General features: G+C 42.5%; 1 protein-coding gene across 1 annotated transcript in view; it reads left to right on the top strand.

The window, feature by feature from the left end:
• Positions 1-13159, top strand: part of GXYLT2 (glucoside xylosyltransferase 2) — a 97339-nt gene extending 84180 nt beyond the window's left edge. The window contains exon 7 of the mRNA XM_024123741.2: positions 11265-13159. Within this exon, the coding sequence (XP_023979509.1) occupies positions 11265-11447 (183 nt within the window). The 3' untranslated portion in view covers positions 11448-13159. The remainder of the gene's footprint in view (positions 1-11264) is intronic.
• The last annotated feature ends 10259 nt before the right edge of the window (positions 13160-23418 follow it).

The raw sequence follows: 23418 nt of genomic DNA, 5'->3' as shown, positions 1-23418 counted from the left end.
ATTCATAAAAGTGCTAACAAAAGATCAAGATGAAAAAACATTAATTACATGGGACTGAGTGAACTGATGAGGATGATTATAATTTTTGTGACTTTCTGTTTGAATAAAAAAAATCCCCGCCCCCAAAAAAAGAGAACAGTAAGCCAAAAAACAAAGAAAAGAAAGAGAAACTCTGTGCCATTTGCCGTAATAAAGGGTCAGAGGTTAGGATATAGGTAATACAATAAAAGTAAAATATTATTCAGCTCAAGCTAAGTGTGTTGCCTGGTTGCCAGCTCCACCCTATTGAACAAGCAGGTGTCGAGGTGGTCATTTAGGACAGCAGTCCCCAACCTTTTTGGCACCAGGGATGCATTACAAGGAAGACGATTTTTCCACGGGTGGGGTGGGGGGGGGTATGGTTCAGGCGGTAATGCCAGCCATGGGGAGCGGCACATGAAGCTTCGCTTGCTTGCCCGCCGCTCACCTCCTGCTGTGCAGCCCGGCTCCTAACAGGCCGCAGACCGGTACCAGTCCGAGGACCAGGAGTTGGGGACTCCTGAGTTAGGACCAGGAGCCAAACCAAAGTGACAATCACAATCAAGTCTTTATTTATGGACTGCCACAGTGCAAGCAAGAGGCAAGAAGAGGCACCAGCTCTTGGTGGTCCATTTTTATACACCAAAGGATGCTGGCTGAGGGTCAAGTGGCTGCAGCATGGAGGCAGGAATATCTCCTGAATAAAAGGCTTTTGCATCTTTACGGACCCATGAACCTTGGGGAAGAGGAGAGGGAAGGAAGAGGGGAGGAGGAGAAAGGTACCCCCGCACACACCTCCCAAAGGAGGCCTCCACATGGAGGTGCTTGGGGCAGGGATAAGCCACCCTGGCTTATACACACAAAGAAAACTGCAGCTCGCTGCCCCGAGTCTGGGAGGGCAGCTTTCCCCTGAGACCTGCCAGACAGTCTTGTAATTGCCTCTGGCTGAGTGTGAAGATCACACCAACTATTCTGGCCTGGAGCTGAGGCCCCCTCTTACTCCCTTGAAGAGGTTGATTAGCAGGAGCAGTTAAAGACCTATGTGAACTATCTTTTTGCAGTAACTGGGAAGGTCAGAAGGACCTTGCTTTGTGGTTCACCACCTAATATCACGTCACGTACTGCCTGCTGGTACCTGCATCCCTCACTTTGGGAAACACTGCTTTCCACATTGCCTTTCACCTTGAAGTTGCTGAGGCAGAACCAGCAACAGCTACTTTCAGAGATTTCCCTTTTGAAACTTTCATTCCAAAACATAGAGTGTAGGGGTCGGCCAACTTGGGCCAAATATTGGGCCAAATCTGGCCTGTTTCTGTAAGACATGTGGGGTAAGAATGGTTTCTTAAATAGTTGGGGGAAAAAATGAACAGAAGAATATTTTGTAACACAGGAAAGTTTTATGAAATTCAAATTTCTCTGTTCATATAGTCTTACCGGGACACAGCAACAACTCTTCATGTTATGTATTGTCTGTGGCCACTGGTATGCTACAAAGGCAAAGATGAGTAGCTGTGACAGACTGTATGGCCCACAGAGTCTGAAATATTTACTATCTAGCCCTTTACAGAAAAAATTTGCCAACCCCTGACAGAAGGCATGTAGATTTTATTACAGGGTTTTTTCCTTGGGGATCTGGGATCCGTCATGATTGATGAAAAGGATTTGGCAGGAGTGAGGTGAGGGTGAATCCTGCAACATAGTAATGCATTTTTGCATGTGTGAAAGTATGCATTTTGCTAAGGAGCATCCCAGAGAATTCCAATTCTGGAATCCCCAGAATTGGGGGCATTTCCCTTCCCACAGGAGTGTGGAGGGAAAGAATTCCCCATGCCAATAAACTAACACCTCTTTCTTCTCCTGGGATTCCTGCTGTTGTTTCTCAAAAGCCAGGTGATTTAATTACACAGAAAATTTGCTCTGTACTTAGTGATATCACATTTAGATATTCAAACACTGACTCCAGGCGCAAACCCATTCCGGAGTACAAATGAAAGTTAAATAAGAATGCAGCAGGCGTGGACATCAGAGCCATGCCCCAGGTTGTTCTGTAATCTGTCAGCCCTGGCCTGGGATTGAGCAACTACGGTTCTAGAATTACAATCGGTCTTGTGTGTTTTCTGGGTGGATCAGAAAGAGGGCCAAATAACTGTTTCATAAATGATCCTGCATAATACAGTCACTGATTTTCCTCAGTTGGGACTAAAAAGACAATTTTTGTTCATGCATTTCAATCAGGACAATCACTAACCCCATCCTGAAACTCGAGTAAATATAGACAGATTTCATCATAAAAGACCTATTTCTCCACTCGCCACTGTGCACCCCAGTGCAGTGGGGTCAGGGCTTGGCTTTGGGCATCGACAGACCTGGGTTCAGGTCCCAATTTTGTCACTTTCTGCTGATTAGTCATTAACTCTGTGCTCTTGACTTACTGAGCCTCAGTTTCCTCATCTATGAAATGGGGATACTACTGTTATCAACCTCATAAAACGTGTTGTGAGAATTCAACAAAATGATTGTTTTTACACTTTTAGTACAGCGTCCAACATAGAGTTGTTCTCAGTAGTTAGAAGTTTCACACTCTTTTCTTTTCTTATCTTGTCCACATTTTCTCACTTGCTCTCTCTCTTCCCCTCATAAATATTTTTCCTCTCTCTCTCTTTCGCTGTATGTCTCCTTCTTCCTTCATCTCTCTCTGAAAATATTCCTCCTGTCCCTCCCTCTTCCTTCTCTTCCCTCCCCTTCTCTCTCTCTCTCTCCCTCTCACACACACACACAAACACACATACTCACCTTCCCTAACCCTGTGTGTATGTTTGTGTGAAGGGTGAGTGTGATCTCCCCCCATCATGACCCAAGGAAAATTATATACGAGGCAGACATTCTGCCAGTAATTCTTTCAACAGTCATCTCTGAAGAGCCTATTTTATGCAGGAACAATTCTAGGTTCTGGGAACTCAGAAGTCAACAAGACTGACAAAGACCGCTCCTCATGAAGCCTATATTTTGGGTGAGGAAGCCAGACAGTACTCACATAAACCAAGAAATCAATAAAACTCTTATCAGACAGTGGAAGGTTAAAAGGTGACCAGAGCAGGGTGATGGGCATCCAGGATGGAGAGGAAGGTTCACGAGCTCGGGTCCTCAGGGAGGCTTCTGCCAGCCTGAGCCTTGATCCCTGGGACAATTTGGGGAGAGATCCTGCCAATTAGAAGAAATAAGCTGGGAAAAGTCCCTGAGTCAGGAGTAAGTTTGTGTGCCCACCGAGAGGGAGGAGGCCACAGTAACCAGAATGAACGGAAAAGGGAAGCGAGGAGATGAGCAGGGAGAGTTCCAGGTCACATGGAACCTTTGGGGACAGGAGAGGGGTTGGAATCTTACTCTAATTGCAGCGGGAAGCCCCTGCAGGAAAACGATGTGCTCTGATTTTTGCTTTAAAAATATCTCCATGGTAACTTGGTGCAGGGGGTGCAAGAGTGAAAACAAAAAGGCTATCTATGAGACTTACTGCAGCCTTCCAGGTGAGAGATGGGGCTGGCGTGCACTTGGGTGGTGTCGGGAAGATGAGAGGCCGGACTCGGGATGTGCTGTAGAGGTAGAGTTTACAGTACTTGCTGTTGCACCAGGTGAAGGATGTGGGGGAAAGAGAGGAATCAAGGAGGGCTCCACGGTTTTGACCTATTCTGTTCCTGTCGCTGGGGATACAGTGATGACAAGGATTTTATCAATGGTCTAAATTGTGCTGTGAAAGAAAAAGTGTTCCAAACATGGTCTCAGACAGAACCCTTTTTTGGCATTACATAATGTGTAATCTGCTTCTGGGAAGAAATTCACATTTCTGATAAACATGCTTAAGCAATATTTCTGATGAACTTTAAGGGATTAAGACTTGTTCTAGGAAACTAGACACCCACCCACTCTGCTGTCAGGCAATAGTATCTGACTTTTCATCATTCTTTTTTTATTTTTTTTCGGTACGCGGGCCTCTCACTGCTGTGGCCTCTCCCGTTGCGGGGCACAGGCTCCGGACGCGCAGGCTCAGCGGCCGTGGCTCACGGGCCCAGCCGCTCCGCGGCACGTGGGATCGGGCCTCTCACTGCTGTGGCCTCTCCCGTTGCGGAGCACAGGCTCCGGACGCGCAGGCTCAGCGGCCGTGGCTCACGGGCCCAGCCGCTCCGCGGCGTGTGGGATCCTCCTGGACCGGGGCACGAACCCGTGTCCCCCGCATCGGCAGGCGGACTCTCAACCACTGCGCCACCAGGGAAGCCCTGACTTTTCATTCTTATTTCCCTTTCGTTTTTTTTTCTAGTCTTTTTATTTAGAATGTCCTGGCCAACAATGAGTCTTTGACTTGACCTACTAGAGGCCTTTTCCCTTTTGACAAGACTGTAATAAAACTTCGACTCATGCTCATAATTAGGTGGTCTGAAAGATTTCTTTTGGGAAATACAGACACATTCCATAGGGAAACAAGATAATTCCTTTTTTTTTAAATTTTTTTCTTTATTTATTTATGTTTGGCTATGTTGGGTGTTCGTTGCTAAGCATTGCTTGTCACTCTGCTATGCATTTTACATGAGCTTTTTAAAAATTGAATCATCAAAATAACAGGGCAATCCTGTTACATCCATCTTGCGGGTGAGGAAATTGAAACACAGGACGGTTAAGTCACTGGACCCAGGTTGCACTGTTTTTGAGTGACAGAGTTGGAGTTCTGATCTAGGCTGTCGGCTGCCCTTATTTGCCTTCTTGTCTAAGATGCTATATTGCCTTCCTCTTTGGGGTAAAACCTCCAACGTCACTAATGTGTGCTCCTTCAATTCCTGATCTCAGAATATTGACAAACGTGGTAAAATCTGAGCTACAAGTCACAATCACGGTCACGCGCTTTGAAATCCTGTGTGGTATGCAGTTTATGGAAACGTTGGTTTCATCGCTGACACTGATTGTACACACGTATCTTTCTCTTGTCACCACCAGAGTGTCTGTACGTGTTCCCCTGCCAGTGGAACTACCGTCCTGATCACTGCATGTACGGAAGCAATTGCAGAGCCGCCGAGCGGGAAGGCGTGTCTGTCCTGCATGGGAACCGAGGCGTCTACCATGACGAGAAGCAGCCAACTTTCAAAGCGCTCTATGAAGCCATCCGAGATGTAAGTGTGTTCTCACCCCCCATTCAGCAGACATGTACTTACCGGCATGAAGCAGTGCAGGCGCTTTGGTCACCCGTCCCTTTGAAGGCCAAATAATTCCCAGAAGCATTGAGTTCTACCACTTTTCCCCAACCTCACTCACGCTTTGTCAGTCCATCCACTTGCCACGTGATACTATATTTTGTCCACTCTTGACTTAATATTTCCAAGAAGGTCACTCATTTTTTTTTCTCTGAAATAAATTCGCTGAAGGAGGAAGTGTCTTATCAGAAAGAGAAACCCTTGGTAACTGACTATACTGATGAACTGAATGAATAAGCATTTTCAGAACCCTAATGGAAAACTGATGAATTCATAAAAGTGCTAACAAAAGATCAAGATGAAAAAACATTAATTACATGGGACTGAGTGAACTGATGAGGATGATTATAATTTTTGTGACTTTCTGTTTGAATAAAAAAAATCCCCGCCCCCAAAAAAAGAGAACAGTAAGCCAAAAAACAAAGAAAAGAAAGAGAAACTCTGTGCCATTTGCCGTAATAAAGGGTCAGAGGTTAGGATATAGGTAATACAATAAAAGTAAAATATTATTCAGCTCAAGCTAAGTGTGTTGCCTGGTTGCCAGCTCCACCCTATTGAACAAGCAGGTGTCGAGGTGGTCATTTAGGACAGCAGTCCCCAACCTTTTTGGCACCAGGGATGCATTACAAGGAAGACGATTTTTCCACGGGTGGGGTGGGGGGGGGTATGGTTCAGGCGGTAATGCCAGCCATGGGGAGCGGCACATGAAGCTTCGCTTGCTTGCCCGCCGCTCACCTCCTGCTGTGCAGCCCGGCTCCTAACAGGCCGCAGACCGGTACCAGTCCGAGGACCAGGAGTTGGGGACTCCTGAGTTAGGACCAGGAGCCAAACCAAAGTGACAATCACAATCAAGTCTTTATTTATGGACTGCCACAGTGCAAGCAAGAGGCAAGAAGAGGCACCAGCTCTTGGTGGTCCATTTTTATACACCAAAGGATGCTGGCTGAGGGTCAAGTGGCTGCAGCATGGAGGCAGGAATATCTCCTGAATAAAAGGCTTTTGCATCTTTACGGACCCATGAACCTTGGGGAAGAGGAGAGGGAAGGAAGAGGGGAGGAGGAGAAAGGTACCCCCGCACACACCTCCCAAAGGAGGCCTCCACATGGAGGTGCTTGGGGCAGGGATAAGCCACCCTGGCTTATACACACAAAGAAAACTGCAGCTCGCTGCCCCGAGTCTGGGAGGGCAGCTTTCCCCTGAGACCTGCCAGACAGTCTTGTAATTGCCTCTGGCTGAGTGTGAAGATCACACCAACTATTCTGGCCTGGAGCTGAGGCCCCCTCTTACTCCCTTGAAGAGGTTGATTAGCAGGAGCAGTTAAAGACCTATGTGAACTATCTTTTTGCAGTAACTGGGAAGGTCAGAAGGACCTTGCTTTGTGGTTCACCACCTAATATCACGTCACGTACTGCCTGCTGGTACCTGCATCCCTCACTTTGGGAAACACTGCTTTCCACATTGCCTTTCACCTTGAAGTTGCTGAGGCAGAACCAGCAACAGCTACTTTCAGAGATTTCCCTTTTGAAACTTTCATTCCAAAACATAGAGTGTAGGGGTCGGCCAACTTGGGCCAAATATTGGGCCAAATCTGGCCTGTTTCTGTAAGACATGTGGGGTAAGAATGGTTTCTTAAATAGTTGGGGGAAAAAATGAACAGAAGAATATTTTGTAACACAGGAAAGTTTTATGAAATTCAAATTTCTCTGTTCATATAGTCTTACCGGGACACAGCAACAACTCTTCATGTTATGTATTGTCTGTGGCCACTGGTATGCTACAAAGGCAAAGATGAGTAGCTGTGACAGACTGTATGGCCCACAGAGTCTGAAATATTTACTATCTAGCCCTTTACAGAAAAAATTTGCCAACCCCTGACAGAAGGCATGTAGATTTTATTACAGGGTTTTTTCCTTGGGGATCTGGGATCCGTCATGATTGATGAAAAGGATTTGGCAGGAGTGAGGTGAGGGTGAATCCTGCAACATAGTAATGCATTTTTGCATGTGTGAAAGTATGCATTTTGCTAAGGAGCATCCCAGAGAATTCCAATTCTGGAATCCCCAGAATGGGGGCATTTCCCTTCCCACAGGAGTGTGGAGGGAAAGAATTCCCCATGCCAATAAACTAACACCTCTTTCTTCTCCTGGGATTCCTGCTGTTGTTTCTCAAAAGCCAGGTGATTTAATTACACAGAAAATTTGCTCTGTACTTAGTGATATCACATTTAGATATTCAAACACTGACTCCAGGCGCAAACCCATTCCGGAGTACAAATGAAAGTTAAATAAGAATGCAGCAGGCGTGGACATCAGAGCCATGCCCCAGGTTGTTCTGTAATCTGTCAGCCCTGGCCTGGGATTGAGCAACTACGGTTCTAGAATTACAATCGGTCTTGTGTGTTTTCTGGGTGGATCAGAAAGAGGGCCAAATAACTGTTTCATAAATGATCCTGCATAATACAGTCACTGATTTTCCTCAGTTGGGACTAAAAAGACAATTTTTGTTCATGCATTTCAATCAGGACAATCACTAACCCCATCCTGAAACTCGAGTAAATATAGACAGATTTCATCATAAAAGACCTATTTCTCCACTCGCCACTGTGCACCCCAGTGCAGTGGGGTCAGGGCTTGGCTTTGGGCATCGACAGACCTGGGTTCAGGTCCCAATTTTGTCACTTTCTGCTGATTAGTCATTAACTCTGTGCTCTTGACTTACTGAGCCTCAGTTTCCTCATCTATGAAATGGGGATACTACTGTTATCAACCTCATAAAACGTGTTGTGAGAATTCAACAAAATGATTGTTTTTACACTTTTAGTACAGCGTCCAACATAGAGTTGTTCTCAGTAGTTAGAAGTTTCACACTCTTTTCTTTTCTTATCTTGTCCACATTTTCTCACTTGCTCTCTCTCTTCCCCTCATAAATATTTTTCCTCTCTCTCTTTCGCTGTATGTCTCCTTCTTCCTTCATCTCTCTCTGAAAATATTCCTCCTGTCCCTCCCTCTTCCTTCTCTTCCCTCCCCTTCTCTCTCTCTCTCTCCCTCTCACACACACACACAAACACACATACTCACCTTCCCTAACCCTGTGTGTATGTTTGTGTGAAGGGTGAGTGTGATCTCCCCCCATCATGACCCAAGGAAAATTATATACGAGGCAGACATTCTGCCAGTAATTCTTTCAACAGTCATCTCTGAAGAGCCTATTTTATGCAGGAACAATTCTAGGTTCTGGGAACTCAGAAGTCAACAAGACTGACAAAGACCGCTCCTCATGAAGCCTATATTTTGGGTGAGGAAGCCAGACAGTACTCACATAAACCAAGAAATCAATAAAACTCTTATCAGACAGTGGAAGGTTAAAAGGTGACCAGAGCAGGGTGATGGGCATCCAGGATGGAGAGGAAGGTTCACGAGCTCGGGTCCTCAGGGAGGCTTCTGCCAGCCTGAGCCTTGATCCCTGGGACAATTTGGGGAGAGATCCTGCCAATTAGAAGAAATAAGCTGGGAAAAGTCCCTGAGTCAGGAGTAAGTTTGTGTGCCCACCGAGAGGGAGGAGGCCACAGTAACCAGAATGAACGGAAAAGGGAAGCGAGGAGATGAGCAGGGAGAGTTCCAGGTCACATGGACCCTTTGGGGACAGGAGAGGGGTTGGAATCTTACTCTAATTGCAGCGGGAAGCCCCTGCAGGAAAACGATGTGCTCTGATTTTTGCTTTAAAAATATCTCCATGGTAACTTGGTGCAGGGGGTGCAAGAGTGAAAACAAAAAGGCTATCTATGAGACTTACTGCAGCCTTCCAGGTGAGAGATGGGGCTGGCGTGCACTTGGGTGGTGTCGGGAAGATGAGAGGCCGGACTCGGGATGTGCTGTAGAGGTAGAGTTTACAGTACTTGCTGTTGCACCAGGTGAAGGATGTGGGGGAAAGAGAGGAATCAAGGAGGGCTCCACGGTTTTGACCTATTCTGTTCCTGTCGCTGGGGATACAGTGATGACAAGGATTTTATCAATGGTCTAAATTGTGCTGTGAAAGAAAAAGTGTTCCAAACATGGTCTCAGACAGAACCCTTTTTTGGCATTACATAATGTGTAATCTGCTTCTGGGAAGAAATTCACATTTCTGATAAACATGCTTAAGCAATATTTCTGATGAACTTTAAGGGATTAAGACTTGTTCTAGGAAACTAGACACCCACCCACTCTGCTGTCAGGCAATAGTATCTGACTTTTCATCATTCTTTTTTTATTTTTTTTCGGTACGCGGGCCTCTCACTGCTGTGGCCTCTCCCGTTGCGGAGCACAGGCTCCGGACGCGCAGGCTCAGCGGCCGTGGCTCACGGGCCCAGCCGCTCCGCGGCGTGTGGGATCCTCCTGGACCGGGGCACGAACCCGTGTCCCCCGCATCGGCAGGCGGACTCTCAACCACTGCGCCACCACGGAAGCCCTGACTTTTCATTCTTATTTCCCTTTCGTTTTTTTTTCTAGTCTTTTTATTTAGAATGTCCTGGCCAACAATGAGTCTTTGACTTGACCTACTAGAGGCCTTTTCCCTTTTGACAAGACTGTAATAAAACTTCGACTCATGCTCATAATTAGGTGGTCTGAAAGATTTCTTTTGGGAAATACAGACACATTCCATAGGGAAACAAGATAATTCCTTTTTTTTTTTAATTTTTTTATTATTTTTTTTAAATTTTTTTCTTTATTTATTTATGTTTGGCTATGTTGGGTGTTCGTTGCTAAGCATGGGTTTTCTCTAGTTGCATCAAGCGGGGGCTACTCTTCGTTGCGGCGCGTGGGCTTCTCATTGCGGTGGCCTCTCCTGTTGGGATCACGGGCTCTAGGCACGTGGGCTTCAGTGGTTGCAGCACACAGGCTCAGTAGTTGCAGCATGCGGGCATGTTGGGTGTTCGTTGCTAAGCATGGGTTTTCTCTAGTTGCATCAAGCGGGGGCTACTCTTCGTTGCGGTGCGTGGGCTTCTCATTGCGGTGGCCTCTCCTGTTGGGATCACGGGCTCTAGGCACGCGGGCTTCAGTAGCTGTGGCTCGCAGGCTCTAGAGCACAGGTTCAGTAGTTGTGGCCCGCGGGCTCTAGAGTGCAGACTCAGCAGTTGTGGCACATGGGCTTAGCTGCTCCGCAGCACGTGGGATCTTCCCAAACCAGGGCGCGAACCCGTGTCCCCTGCATTGGCAGGCGGACTCTTAACCACTGCGCCACCAGGGAAGCCCAAGATAATTTCTTTTTAAAGTCCAATATTAAGTGGGGAAAAAACCAACAACCAATATTTGGTACCTGAATTACTAAAATAAAGTTCACTGATGATACATTTCACTAGTAGTTGTTAAACTCTGAACTTCATGAGATTACCATAGTTCCTTCATTAAGATTGCTACAAAGGCAAGCTATACGAACAATTCAGTATCTTATTGTAGTAGATTTCAAGTGTCTACTTGAGTCTTTTAAGAAAATTTTATTGAAGTATAGTTGATTTACAATGCTGTTAATTTTTTCTGTATACCAGAGTAACTCAGTTATACATATATGTGTTCTTTTTCATATTCTTTTCCATTACGGGGTTTGTCCCAGGATACTGAACGTAGTTCCCTGTGCTCTACAGTAAGACCTCGTTGTTTATACTTGAGTCTTGCTTCTACTCAGCAAGAGCATGCTTTAGAATATCCTGTCCTGGGAAATATACTTCACTCTTAGATTTTAAGAGCTTTTAGAACCCAAATAAATCATCTTTTTTTTTTTTTTTTTTTTTTTAAGAGGGAAAGAAACAGGCCCCAAAAGGGTAAGTGATTGCCTGGGGTTGCACAGGACTGAATCAGAATTTGAACCTCGGTCCTCGGAGGTCCCTTCCTCTGTATCTAAAAACGTAGCAAGCTGTGCCTGCATGCTTACAGTAATTCCCTATGTCATTTCTCAGTACGTTATTTGTGTTTTAAATGGCATTTCAGTAACTAAAATACACTTTTCTTTTTTTTTTATTTTTAACTCCTCTTTCAGTTTCCCTTTCAAGACAATCTCTTTCAATCCATGTATTACCCTCTTCAGCTGAAGTTTTTGGAGACTGTGCACACTTTATGTGGACGAATCCCACAAGTTTTTCTGAAGCAAATTGAGAAAACCATGAAAAGGGCCTATGAGAAACATGTCATCATCCATGTCGGCCCGAACCAGAGGCGCTGAGTATTTCCTGTTGTCGCAAGTCAATTAGGCATCTCACGAACGAGGAAATACTCATCTTCAAGCTGCCTGGATCTCTTTTATGTGAATATTTCATGGTGCTCTGTGACAACTAAGTTTAAAAAGACTTGTTAAATGTTGCTAAATCAGTTGCCCCTAAATGGAAATATGCTTTAATTTTTTTCTAAAGTGCTATTTATCTCTGTTTTTTTTAAAAAAATGATATTATTGTTCACTTAACGTTGTTGAAGTAGGTTGAGCTAGCTGTGAAAAGGAACTCTTGTGAGGCTTCTGATTGCCAAGTGTCTGAGGCAATGTCAGTGGCATCTGATGGGGCACATTTTATCCGCTTTTCTTGAGACTCTTTATATGCAGTGGGTTTGCCCCACCCCTTGTTATAAAAGCAATGTGTGCTTGTTGTAAAACAAATTTTTAAAACTTATAGAGAATATATAGGTCCTTGGACCAAAATCAAGATGAGAATAGCCATAATCCTATCAACCAGGGAAGAAGATTTTTATTTTAGTGTAGTCCCTTCTAGCCCTTTTTTTCCCTACTTCTGTATTTACTTGCGGGTGGTGGTGGTCTTTTCCATCGTATAAACATGTATCTAAAACAGGTAGTCTAAGTGCAAGTGGGACCCTATGCTGAGATTTTTATGTAGGAGACTAAACATTTAGACAAATGTTGACGCCTACAACGATTTATTTAAAATACGTCTGGGACAGAGATCAAGATTAGGAGACCGACCACCTGAGACGAGATTAAGGGAGCACAAGCCCTGCTCACACCCTAATCTTGTCAGAGGTCCCACCTCACCATTGTTGTAAAACCCCTCATCAAATCCTCTGGGGTGGGGACGCATAGTTTTTCAAGGCAGGAGCCTGCTGCATCCCCCTTTGCCTGGCAAAACAATAAAGCTATCCTTTTCTACTTCAAAAAAATACATCGGGGAGAAGCATTCGGATTTTAGCTAATTGTGCAGTGATAAAGGATGAAGCATATCTGGGGGTGTTTTTTAAGAAAAACTGTTCAGATTTTTCCAAATCGTAAGACATGTCTATGCAGCCACAGCTTCTGAAAGGAAATTCAGTGATTGTGTTAAACCTAAGCGGTTTATTTAGCAGAGATGTGATTTTGTGCTGACCCAGAGACAAAAGCATTTTATCTCTTACTTTAGTAGGAGCGGCCTTCTCTCTTTAAACTCTTGGGCAATAGGTGGAAATTAAAGGCCGACTTGGAATGTAATGTGTACAAATAAATAGTTCAGTGGATTCCACTGGCAAGAAAATTCATCTTCCCACCAGCCTTAGAAGGGTCTCTCAAATTTTTTTTTTCTTCTCTAGGGTTATCTAGCTGTTAGCCAAGGTGTGTCTTATCACCTAGCTACAGTAGAGGAAGTTCGGTATTCTTTCCCCAAAGGAATCAAAGTTAATCCCTAGTTGCTCCTGTAGCTGCTATTAGCATAAGGGCATTTTGCATAATGCTTTATTTATCTCAAAAAAACGTGTGCGTAAATGATCTCCTTGATGTTTGCAACAACTTAGTGAACTTAGTAGGGGCCTGTATCATCTCCACTGGGCAAATAAGGAAATTGTAATAGAAAGAAACAAATCTATTCCATATAATTACTTTCTGTAAGACACACAGATGTGTATAAGATACATCCCGTTTCACAGAGAAATTTTTGAAAACAAAAATATTAAATATTTTTCATCATATATAGACAGTGATCTGAAAGTATAAAATGAAAATAGTTGTTTTGGTAATGCAAATATGGTATCCTATATATTGGAATCCAGTAGGATATCATAGGTTCTCTAACAGCAGAAAAAGTCTTACCCTGAAAAAAATATATGAAAGTCTCAGCACTACCAAAGAATATAGAGGTATCAATCAATATTAGTATGCAGCACCATTATGGTGGTAACAAATTTAAATCTAAAATGGTTGAGTAATAACCCATACTTTCCTTTTGTTAAGTTGGGTGACCTGTGGTTTGTTATTTTTGTTAAGGGAAATTACCATTGTGATGTGAAACTCTTATCTTTGCTGTTGTATTTTATGTTTCCTCATTTTACCACTGAAGGTGACATCATTCATTATTTGATTTCTAAAGCATGTGGGGGGAATTTCGGGATTGTGTTTTGGACGGGGAAAATGCATTCTGTATCCCACAAATAGGATTTTGGTGAAAGAGCCAGGATGTGAAGATGATTCCCTGACTTCCATTCCAGTTTTCTTTCTACTTGTTCAGCACAGCCAGCAAACCCCACAGATGTCACTCAGGTTTGCTGGTGGCTCACAGACCTAAAGAAGTTCCTTTCCTCCTTTGGCAAGTCCCACAAAAAATCTGCTTGTAAAGACATGGCATACAGCAATTCCTTTTCTTTTATGAGAGTCAGGCTTACCCACAACTCTCAATTGTGGGTTCTAGTCTGAAGATGCACAGTAGGATTTCCAGCAAAGGTCAGGAATAGAACTCTAGAACATTCTAGAATGATGCATTATGAGACTGTGAAACCTTAGAATTTGGTGTGGTTTTCTGCCTGGGAATTCCTTTGCTGTATCCTGAAATGTTAGGTGAGTTCGGTGGAGAATTTAGAAAAACTCTGATCTTCTAATCCCCATGCCAAAAAGTGCTAATTATTTTTTATAGTTAGGATGTTGCCGTGAGGCAGTATTTTCTCTGCCTGTGATAATTTCCAGAAAACTACTACATTAGCAACTTTGAAATATGATAACCACAATTTTAATTCAGTGGACTCCTGAAACATGCAGTGTGTGGTCTGAAGTTTGCCAAAGGTTACATTGCCCCCTATGGCACATCGAATCTGTGGGATGACCATGAGACTGGGTCTCTTCTGTCCTCCTATCTTCTCCTGTCCTCTCCTTGTTTCCTTTAAAATTCTGTTTAAGGCATGACTACAGAGTTCCATTGGAGAATGAAAGAACACTTTCTAATAGCAAAGTGTAGTATTTTTGTGTGCATGGATAATAGAACTTTCAATAGCAGGGTCACTAGAAATGCTGACCATATTTTTCTTGCTGAGCTTTCCTTTTCCCAATATAAATCTGTGAAATTGTGACTTACATCAGAAATTCCAGTATTTGAAAAATTAACTGGCTAGAAAATCTAAGTTTTCTTTCAACTTCCAAGACAGTTTAGCATTTAGGGTATATTGCTCCAAGATTAACTATTTATTTGAAATGTCTATTCCATATTCAGTGTTTCCACTGCAAATTGTTGTGACTTTTACTGAATTTTACTGAATTTATTATTGAAATGGATATTTATACGGACTTATAGAAGTTTGTGAGTATTTATTTCATCGCAGTTACGGTGTTTATAAAACAAGCAAACTGTACAAAACCTTATTCACAGTCACAAAATAGTGATCCAATAATGGAATAATCACTCCAACCCACCCTGAAGATGCCACAACATACATACAGATTTAGGGTTATGTATAAATATTGCCTGATACTTATACAAAAAAGATAAATCCCATGTGTTGGATAAACCAAAATGAATGTGATTTCATGACTGGATTCAGAAATATGTTGAATTCAGAAATATGTTGAATGCAATGAGAATACAAATCATTATATCCTCATTTATTAGTACGGTAAGCAAGCTTTTTTATGTCTTTCTGTTTCTCTCCTACTTTGTCATCTTCCTCTTTTTCATTTTTTCCTTTCCCTTCCTGTCTTTGATGTTAGCTTCTCAGTGGTACCAAGATGCTTGGCATTAGTGGCAGAGCCAGAGCACTTGGGGATCCCTGTGCAGGCAGAACTAACTTCTAATCCTAAAATCAAATCTTTATGATGAGAATTTTCCAAAAATTAAAAAAAAAATTTACGCAATACGTACAGACACACACGCACACACACACCCACACCCCTCGCATGCTTTTTAAAGAAAGACCCAGCATCTACTGTGCTCTGTGAATTGAAGAATCATAGATGGTCACACCTTAGGTGAAATCATTTCACAATTGCCGTGCTGGCATTTAAAAAGCTGATGAGATTTCTCTGGCAAACAGAAATTTTCACAGGTCAAAACTGGAAATATTCTCTTGAGTCTTCAAGATAAAGCACTTTGTTTGTATCACCATATGCATGAACATGTAAGAATCAGGTGCAATTTCTGCTTCATCAGTTTTACATGTTTGTTTTGTCACTGAAAAGTGCACCAATTGTTTATAGCTCCCAAGGAGAACCTGAATGCATTTTTTATGTTGGAAAACTTATTTTTTAGTGATTTTTCTTTGGGACTAAATGAGCATATGAAAGAACACTCCAAAGAAAAGGAATTATTACAGCAAATTAAAAGGAACATAAGTATTATGATTTAATGACTATCTTGTCTTTTTAAATGCCATCTCCTGTTTTACTTTTTTTTAATTAAAAGCTTTTAAAAAAGTCTTGTCTTTTGGTGTTATTTTGGAAGTGTGTTACTTTTCTTTTAGAAGATTTCAAGTTTAAGATTTTACAATATTAAATAGTAATATTTAAGTCCTTCCAGCTATTAAAGAGACATTTGGTTTAGCAAGTAGTTTAGCCTATTTTTAAAAATCATTAAAAATCTTCTTTGCTTATAAAATACCACACTATAAATTATGTTATTTGGTTTTAAAGGTGTCTGGTGTTTGAGATACAATGAAGAAGGTTTGGAAACTGTGAAATTATTTCTTGAGTTCTTATATTTTATTTAGCAAAATTGAACCTGACTTGTTAGCTACTACCATAATCAAAAATACCATACCAATGCTTTTGAGTCTACATAAAGGTTTTTTTCCCCCCAATACCTAGACTCTTAAAAATCAGCACAAGGTATTCTGTTCATCTACTGAGTTTCCTCCTCATATTTTAAAACTTTTTAAAATGCTAAGGTATTTGGATATGTTTTTCTGGAATAACTGGGAACCCACATCAAATTATTATGTGAGATATGAGAGTCAGGTACTATATTGAGACAACATGAACTTTAAACCCTAGTTCCACCATTTTCTGCCTGCATGTGACCTAGGCAACCATTTTGACCATCTTTGTGCTTCAGACTTCCCACTTACTAGAACAGGACGAGGATTCCTCATAGATTGTTGTGAGGAATAAACACAAAAACATGAAATTCCAAGATTCTAAAAATTCCTTGTTTGTGGCCTCCTTACCTCCAGTAAGTAAATGGCTGATGGATTTCTTAAAGAGTATCATATTGAAAAAATGGCATTTTTATTTATTAGTCTGCCATGGGGTCAGACGTTCACTTACCAGAGGGTCCACATGCTGAAGTTCTGCCTTCCTTGCCTTTTTAGAGGAACATAGGTGGAAAAGTTTGAAAGTCTCTGGCTTCAGTAGTTTTACGATTCCCAAAGCTATCCTGTTTCTGTTTGGTTCCTATCACACCCTTTAGCTCTTCATAGCTTACAAGTAGCCCTCCTGTCCTTGATCACGATCTCATAATGTTACCCCGTCTTCTCCTCCTTCATAGCTCCCTAAGTCAGTCAGTGTCCCCAGTTCACCCCCTGCCTTATCCTAGAAACCTGCTCATTACTTGTTTCACCCTCTGTCAAATTTCACATCACCCTCATCGCTAAATCATCACATCCCCATTGACGCACCCCACTCCCGATACCGATTTCTGTACATCTCTTCAAATTGCAAGTGACAGCACAAACAACTCAAACTAGTACCAAAAAAAAAAAAAAAGTGTGTTGCTTCTACCTCCAGAATATTCACTGAGTCAGTCAGAAATTCCTCTGTTTTCACTGTTGTCTCCACTCAAACCATTACTACCTGGATTCCTCTCCTCTCTGACCTGGATTGTTGTTCTAATGCCTTTCTTATTTCTCTGCATTCAGTCTGGTCCCCTCCAAACCCTAACCCATCCCCACCCTGTGTAAAGCTCCTCAGTGTTTCCCCTTTGCTCCTAGAATAGCATCCAAAGTTCTCAGAAAGTCCCTGTGTATCTACCTCCTACCGATCTCCCTGGCTTCATTTGAGTTCTTCCTCACTCCGCTAATGTTCACTTATGCTAGTTTGTTTTTCTGTTCCTTTAGGAAGCCGAGCTCTTTCCCATCAGGGGGCTTTGCACATGCTTGGAATCATTTACCCTAGAAATTCACCTGGCAAATTCTACTATCCTTCAGGTATCGATTTAAATATCCTTTCCTTGTGGAAGGCTCCTCGGATCCCCTACATAAAGGCAGTTCTGCCTCTTGTATTCCCTCATATAATCCTGGACTTTTTCTTTGCGGTGTGTATCATCACAGCAACAGTACTTATTTGCGTGAAACTCTGAGTTAATTGACTGCTTTTCCCACTAGATACAAAGTTCTTTGAGGGTACAGTCCTTGCTGTTCTTTTCCCCTGCTCTATGTGCATCGCCTCACTCAATGGCTAATACATTTCTGGTGCTCCAAAAATATTTACTGAATAGAAGTAAAGTGATTCTGCTGCACCATGAACTGGGACCAGTTCCTGTCAGTGAAGCTTCGTAACACACTATACTTATTTTGAGTGTTGTTTCCAAAAACTATTTCTCCTACAAATGTTCAGGGTGCTGGGTTATAATAACCCATTCTCTAAAGTGTCATTAACTAAAAGTATATTGATTTATTTAATTTCTTGGAGATTTATTTACTTGCCCATAAAATGACTTGGTTGGGTCAGACGTTGTTTAAGTTCCCTTCTACCTGAATGCTCTGTGTTCACGTAATCTCTCTTTTATTTCTCTGTTGTGGACATTTGTGGGATTTTGGCTGCCTGGAAACAACCGCACTCCTGGTGCCAATTTCTGTATTAGTTAAAAACTTTTTAAATTGCAAGTAACTGCAAACACAACTCAAATTGATATAGAGGGAGCGAGGGAGAGAGAATGTATAGGCTCATGTAAGTGAAAAGTCCAGAAATAGCTCTGGATTCAGAGGCTTAATCGATGTCAAAGGAAATGTGTCGCTCTAACAATGCTTTTTTTCATTAATATTTTACTGAAAACCACCCATCCTTCTAGGATTCCAGCCATAAAATTTTCATGTCATTTCAATAGAATCATTCCATCTTTGGGAAAATACGTTATCTCTGAGTGCAGCCAAAAAATGGTATTGTCAACTTGGGTCAAAACATCAAGGGGACTTTCCCGGTGGTCCAGTGGGTAAGACTCCAGTCCCAGTGCAGAGGCCCAGGTTCTACAGCTGGTTGGGGAACTAAATCCCACAGGCATGCTTCAACTAAGAGTTTTCATGTTGCAGCTAAGAAGTCTGCATGTCACCCGCATGCCACATCTAAAAAGATCTCGCATGCTGCAACGAAGATCCTGAGTGCTGCAACTAAGACCCGGTGCAGCCAAAATAAATAAATAAATACGTAAATAAATATTTTTAAAAATCAAGTTTAAAACTTGATAGCTACTTATAATGGTTTCCCTGATATCCTGCTGTTCTTTGCATGTGCATATGGTGATTTAAGAGAAAGTCAACATAAAATTAAGAGGTTGTGTTCAGTTGAGATGAAATTTAGATAAAGTCAAGAACTAATTAGGAAAATAGTTGGTGTATTACATGTTGAAATGTAAGCTTCTTAAGGTTGCTGTCTATTTAATTACCACAGTACGTGGTGTGTAATGGATGACCAGCACAGCATGCCCTGCCTTATTTCCTTAACACTCATTATTTCCATGCATGCCAGCTTAGAATCTAATTTCCAGCCCCTGTGACTCTCTGCCTGAAGACTCTCCTTTTCCAGTGCAGCCTGCTCTACTTGCCTATGGGCAGGCTGGAAGTGTTGGAAAATTAACACATCTGGAAGTAGCTCTCAACCATTGACTGACGGGAATTGGTGGATAAATACCCCAGCTCCTTCTCCTCTCAACTTTTAGTTGTCTGTTCTGGAGTTCCATCCCAGAATTCTACACTGGGAGCAAGCTCAGACTGCCCACACTAGTGACTTCCTTGATAATATATTCTTTACTGGCTTCCTTCCCTTCTCTGTCTCACTTCCCCACTCTTCTACCAGCCTTTCCTTGGATTTGGGCCCCACTGTACTGAAATCTGTGTTTCATCATCTGCAACTGATAATTTTTTTACATGCGTAAAGTAATTGAATTTCAATAATACTTATGATCTTATTTTACTTATTATGAGAATTCCTCTTCCTTGTCCTCCTCCCTCTCCCCAAGCCTAGATCCCCAAATGCTTTGAATTCTATTATCCATTATTTTCCTTTTTAAGCTATGCATTTTAAATGCATCGTATTTTAGACTAGGATTTTTGTTTTGTTTTTGCATTTATGACTTGTGTTTATCTAGTCATTAATATTTTTGTACAACTTTGTTAGGGTATAATTGAAATGCAATAAACTACTTATATTTAAAAGGTACAACTTGATTGATTGTAATTTATGTATGCTCCCTTGAAACCATCATCACAATCAAGATAACAATTAGTTCCATCACCCCAATAGTCTTTTCATACCCCTTTCAATCCATCCGTTCCTCCACCCCTGTTCCCAGCTGTTGATCTAATTCTTGTTACTATACCTGAGTTTGCATGTTCTAGGATTTTACATAAAAGGAATCATACATCATGTACTCTTTTTGCTTGGCTTTTTTCACTCAACATCGTTGAGATTCATCCATATTATTGCATGTATCCATAGTTCATTCCTTTTTATTTCATCCTCCTATTGATGGATTTGCTTGTCTCCAGTTTTTGGCTATTACAAATAAAGCTGTTATGGACATTCTTGAACATGTCTTTCGACCTATTTTTCCATTTCTGTTGGGTAAAATTTAGGATTGGAATGTCTGAGCTCTATGGTAAATGTATGTTTAACTTTTCAAGAAACTGCTAAACTGTTTTCCAAGTTGGTTGTACCACTTACACTTTCACTAGCGGTTCCTATTTCTCCACGTGCTTGCCAAGATTATGTGGACAACCTTTTAATTTTCACCAGTCTAGTGAGTATGAAGTGGTATCTCATTGTGGTTTTAAGTTGCATTTTCCTAGTGACTAATGATGTTTAGCATCCTTTCATGTGTTTATTTGACATTCATATGTTTTCACTGGTAAAAAGTCTGTTCAAACCTTTTGCCCATTTTAAATTTTTATTATTTATCTACGGCTGCATTGGGTCTTTGTTGCTGCGCGTGGGCTTTCTCCAGTTGCCGCGAGCAGGGGCTACCCTTTGTTGCGCTGCGTGGGCTTCTCATTGCAGTGGCTTCTCTTGTTGTGGAGCACGGCCTCTAGTCACGTGGGCTTCTGTAGTTGTGGCACACGGGCTTAGTTGCTCTGTGGCATGTGGGATCTTCCCGGACCAAGGATCGAACCCGTGTCCCCTGCATTGGCAGACGGATTCTTAACCACTGCGCCAGGGAAGCCCCCAAAGCTGTGTGTTTCAAACCACAATCCATTTAAAAAGTCACAGCCAGCTTTAAAAAAAAATAGAATAGCAGAGTGCATGTTAAGGTAAGTATTAGTTTATAAAATCGTATGTTAATTTTATTTAATATATCAGTATATGTTTATTGGGTTGCAATATAGAATGAATTTTTTCTACTGGTTTTGGTCAAAAAAGTTTTCATGCTCCTATGTTAGAGATATGTACAAAGTGTCAGGCAATCCAATGAAAGGAGCAACAAATGTCTAGCAGAGAGACGGGGAACACTCAGCACAGAAGGGATAACATTTGAGCAGGGTCTAAAGGGAATGCTTGGGGGAAGGGCATTACAAGGAGAAGGAACAGCATGTGCAAAGGCCAGCAAGTGCACAGTCATGACAAGTTCTAGCAATGAGGAGAACTTTTCTGTGCCAAGAGCAAAGAATGCTAGGGGTTGGCCTAGGGCAGAGAGTGGGTGGAACAAGATGAGGCCAGAGAGATAGGCTGGGAGATATTAGGAAGAACACTTATGGAATACTAGCAAGATTAGCTTTAGTCCCTGGGCCTGTGTTTCTCAAAGTGTGGTCCCAGGGATCACCTTTATTAGAATCACCCTGGACCGTGGTTCTTAAAACATGGTTCCTGGACCAGTAGCATCAATATTACTTGGGAACTTGATAGAAATGAAGATTCTGGGGGGGCTTCCCTGGTGCACAGTGGTTAAGAGTCCGCCTGCCAATGCAGGGGACAGGGGTTCAATCCCTGGTCCAGGAAGATCCCGCGTGCCACGGTGCAACTAAGCCCACGTGCCACAACTACTGAGCCTGCACGCTGCAACTACTGAAGCCTGCGTGCCTAGAGTCCGTGCTCTGCAACAAGAGAAGCCACCGCAATGAGAAGCCCGCGCACCGCAATGAAGAGTAGCCCGTGCTCGCCGCAGCTAGAGAAAGCCCACACGCAGCACCGAAGACCCAACGCAGACAAAAATAAAAATTAAACAAACAAAGAAGAGTCAAAGATTCTGGGGCTCCACCCGAGGCCTACTGAATCAGAAACTTTAGAAGTGGAGCCCAGTAATCTGTGTTTTCATAGGCCCTCCAGGTAGTTCTGATGCAGACTGATTTGAGAACAACTGACCTGGGAGTTTGATGAAATGGAGATTTCTGGCTCCTATCTCCAGCCTACTAAGTCAGGATCTCTGGGGTAAGGGCCTAGAATACCCATTTTTATCAAGCTCCTCGAGTAATGCTAACTCATTCCAAACCATGAGAATGACAGTCTAGGTGGTGTGTCATCGGTTGTAGATTTTAGGATGCTAGAGGAAATGACAGGAACTGGAAAACCCTGAAAGAAGAGAAGGCACTGGGCGCTCCTACAAAGGAAGACGAGACAAGAAACTATGGTGATTTTGACAAACACACATTGAAGCATGCCATTTCCTTGCTTAAAACATCCTCCTTTTTATCACCCTAAAGATGAGGACCAGTCTCGTTAACATGACTTAGAAGCAGTCACAGTTTCCAGCTTCTGGCTGCTGTATGCTTGCTCTGCTCTCCCTCACCCACCACCCTCCAACCCTCCTCCAGTTTCCCTGAATACACCTTTCCCCCTACTGCCTGAAAGCCTCTGCATCTTTAATTTCCTCAGCTCTTCCCCAACATGGCTCATTTTCAAGTCTCAACCCAAACATCACCTCTTCAGAGAGATCTCCCCACCCGAAGTGGCTTCCCCACATGGCTTTCATACCATATTATCCTGTATGTTTTCTTCTTAGAACTTACTACAATCTATAAATCCTGGGCCTTTACTTAGTTGTCTACTTCCTTTACGTTTCTCTGTCCCACTAGACTGTAAGGTCCAGGAGACTGTGCCTTGTTCACCACAGTCTCCACAGACCAGTTTCTGGCATAAAATACACACTCTCAGAATTTCCTGGGCTCAGCTTTATGTTCTAAGTGTGTGACTTTGCTGATCGAGGCTGACTCCTTCCCCACTTTCCTACTCCACACTTCTGGGTGGTGACACTAACAAAATCTACATATAATTAGACCATTGCAGAAGTGACATAGCTTGTGACAACCCAGAAGATAGATCCCATCAATGTGATTTGGGGTTGTCTGGAAAGTCTTTAGGGACTGAGTTGGAATAAAAGATGAAATTACACTCTTGGCAGAAAAAAACAAAAGGAAAAAATATTCCAACTAAGAGATACATCTTGGAAACAATAAACAACACAGAGGTATTATTTTTCATACTCATCAGATTGACAAATATTACTGAGTCCACAAGTGGGTGTACAGTGACATACTTTTGGAAGGTGACAGCTCTGTTTGAGGAAGTCCATAGGCACTGCTGATTAAAAACGTGCCTCTCCAACAATTAGTGTCCTGGAGAAATGGTCATGAGGAGGATTGCAGTAGTAGCTGCAGCAGCACAGGTAATAATAACAGCATAAAAATGCAATAAAAGATTTGCCAAGTCCTGGGCTTCCCTGGTGGCGCAGTGGTGAAGAATCCGCCTGCCAATGCGGGGAACACGGGTTCGAGCCCTGGTCCGGGAAGATCCCACCTGCCGCGGAGCAACTAAGCTCGTGCAC

Source organism: Physeter macrocephalus, chromosome 18, assembly GCF_002837175.3.
Source record: "Physeter macrocephalus isolate SW-GA chromosome 18, ASM283717v5, whole genome shotgun sequence".
Taxonomy (NCBI): domain Eukaryota; kingdom Metazoa; phylum Chordata; class Mammalia; order Artiodactyla; family Physeteridae; genus Physeter; species Physeter macrocephalus.
This window is presented reverse-complemented; position numbering and strand designations above follow the sequence as displayed.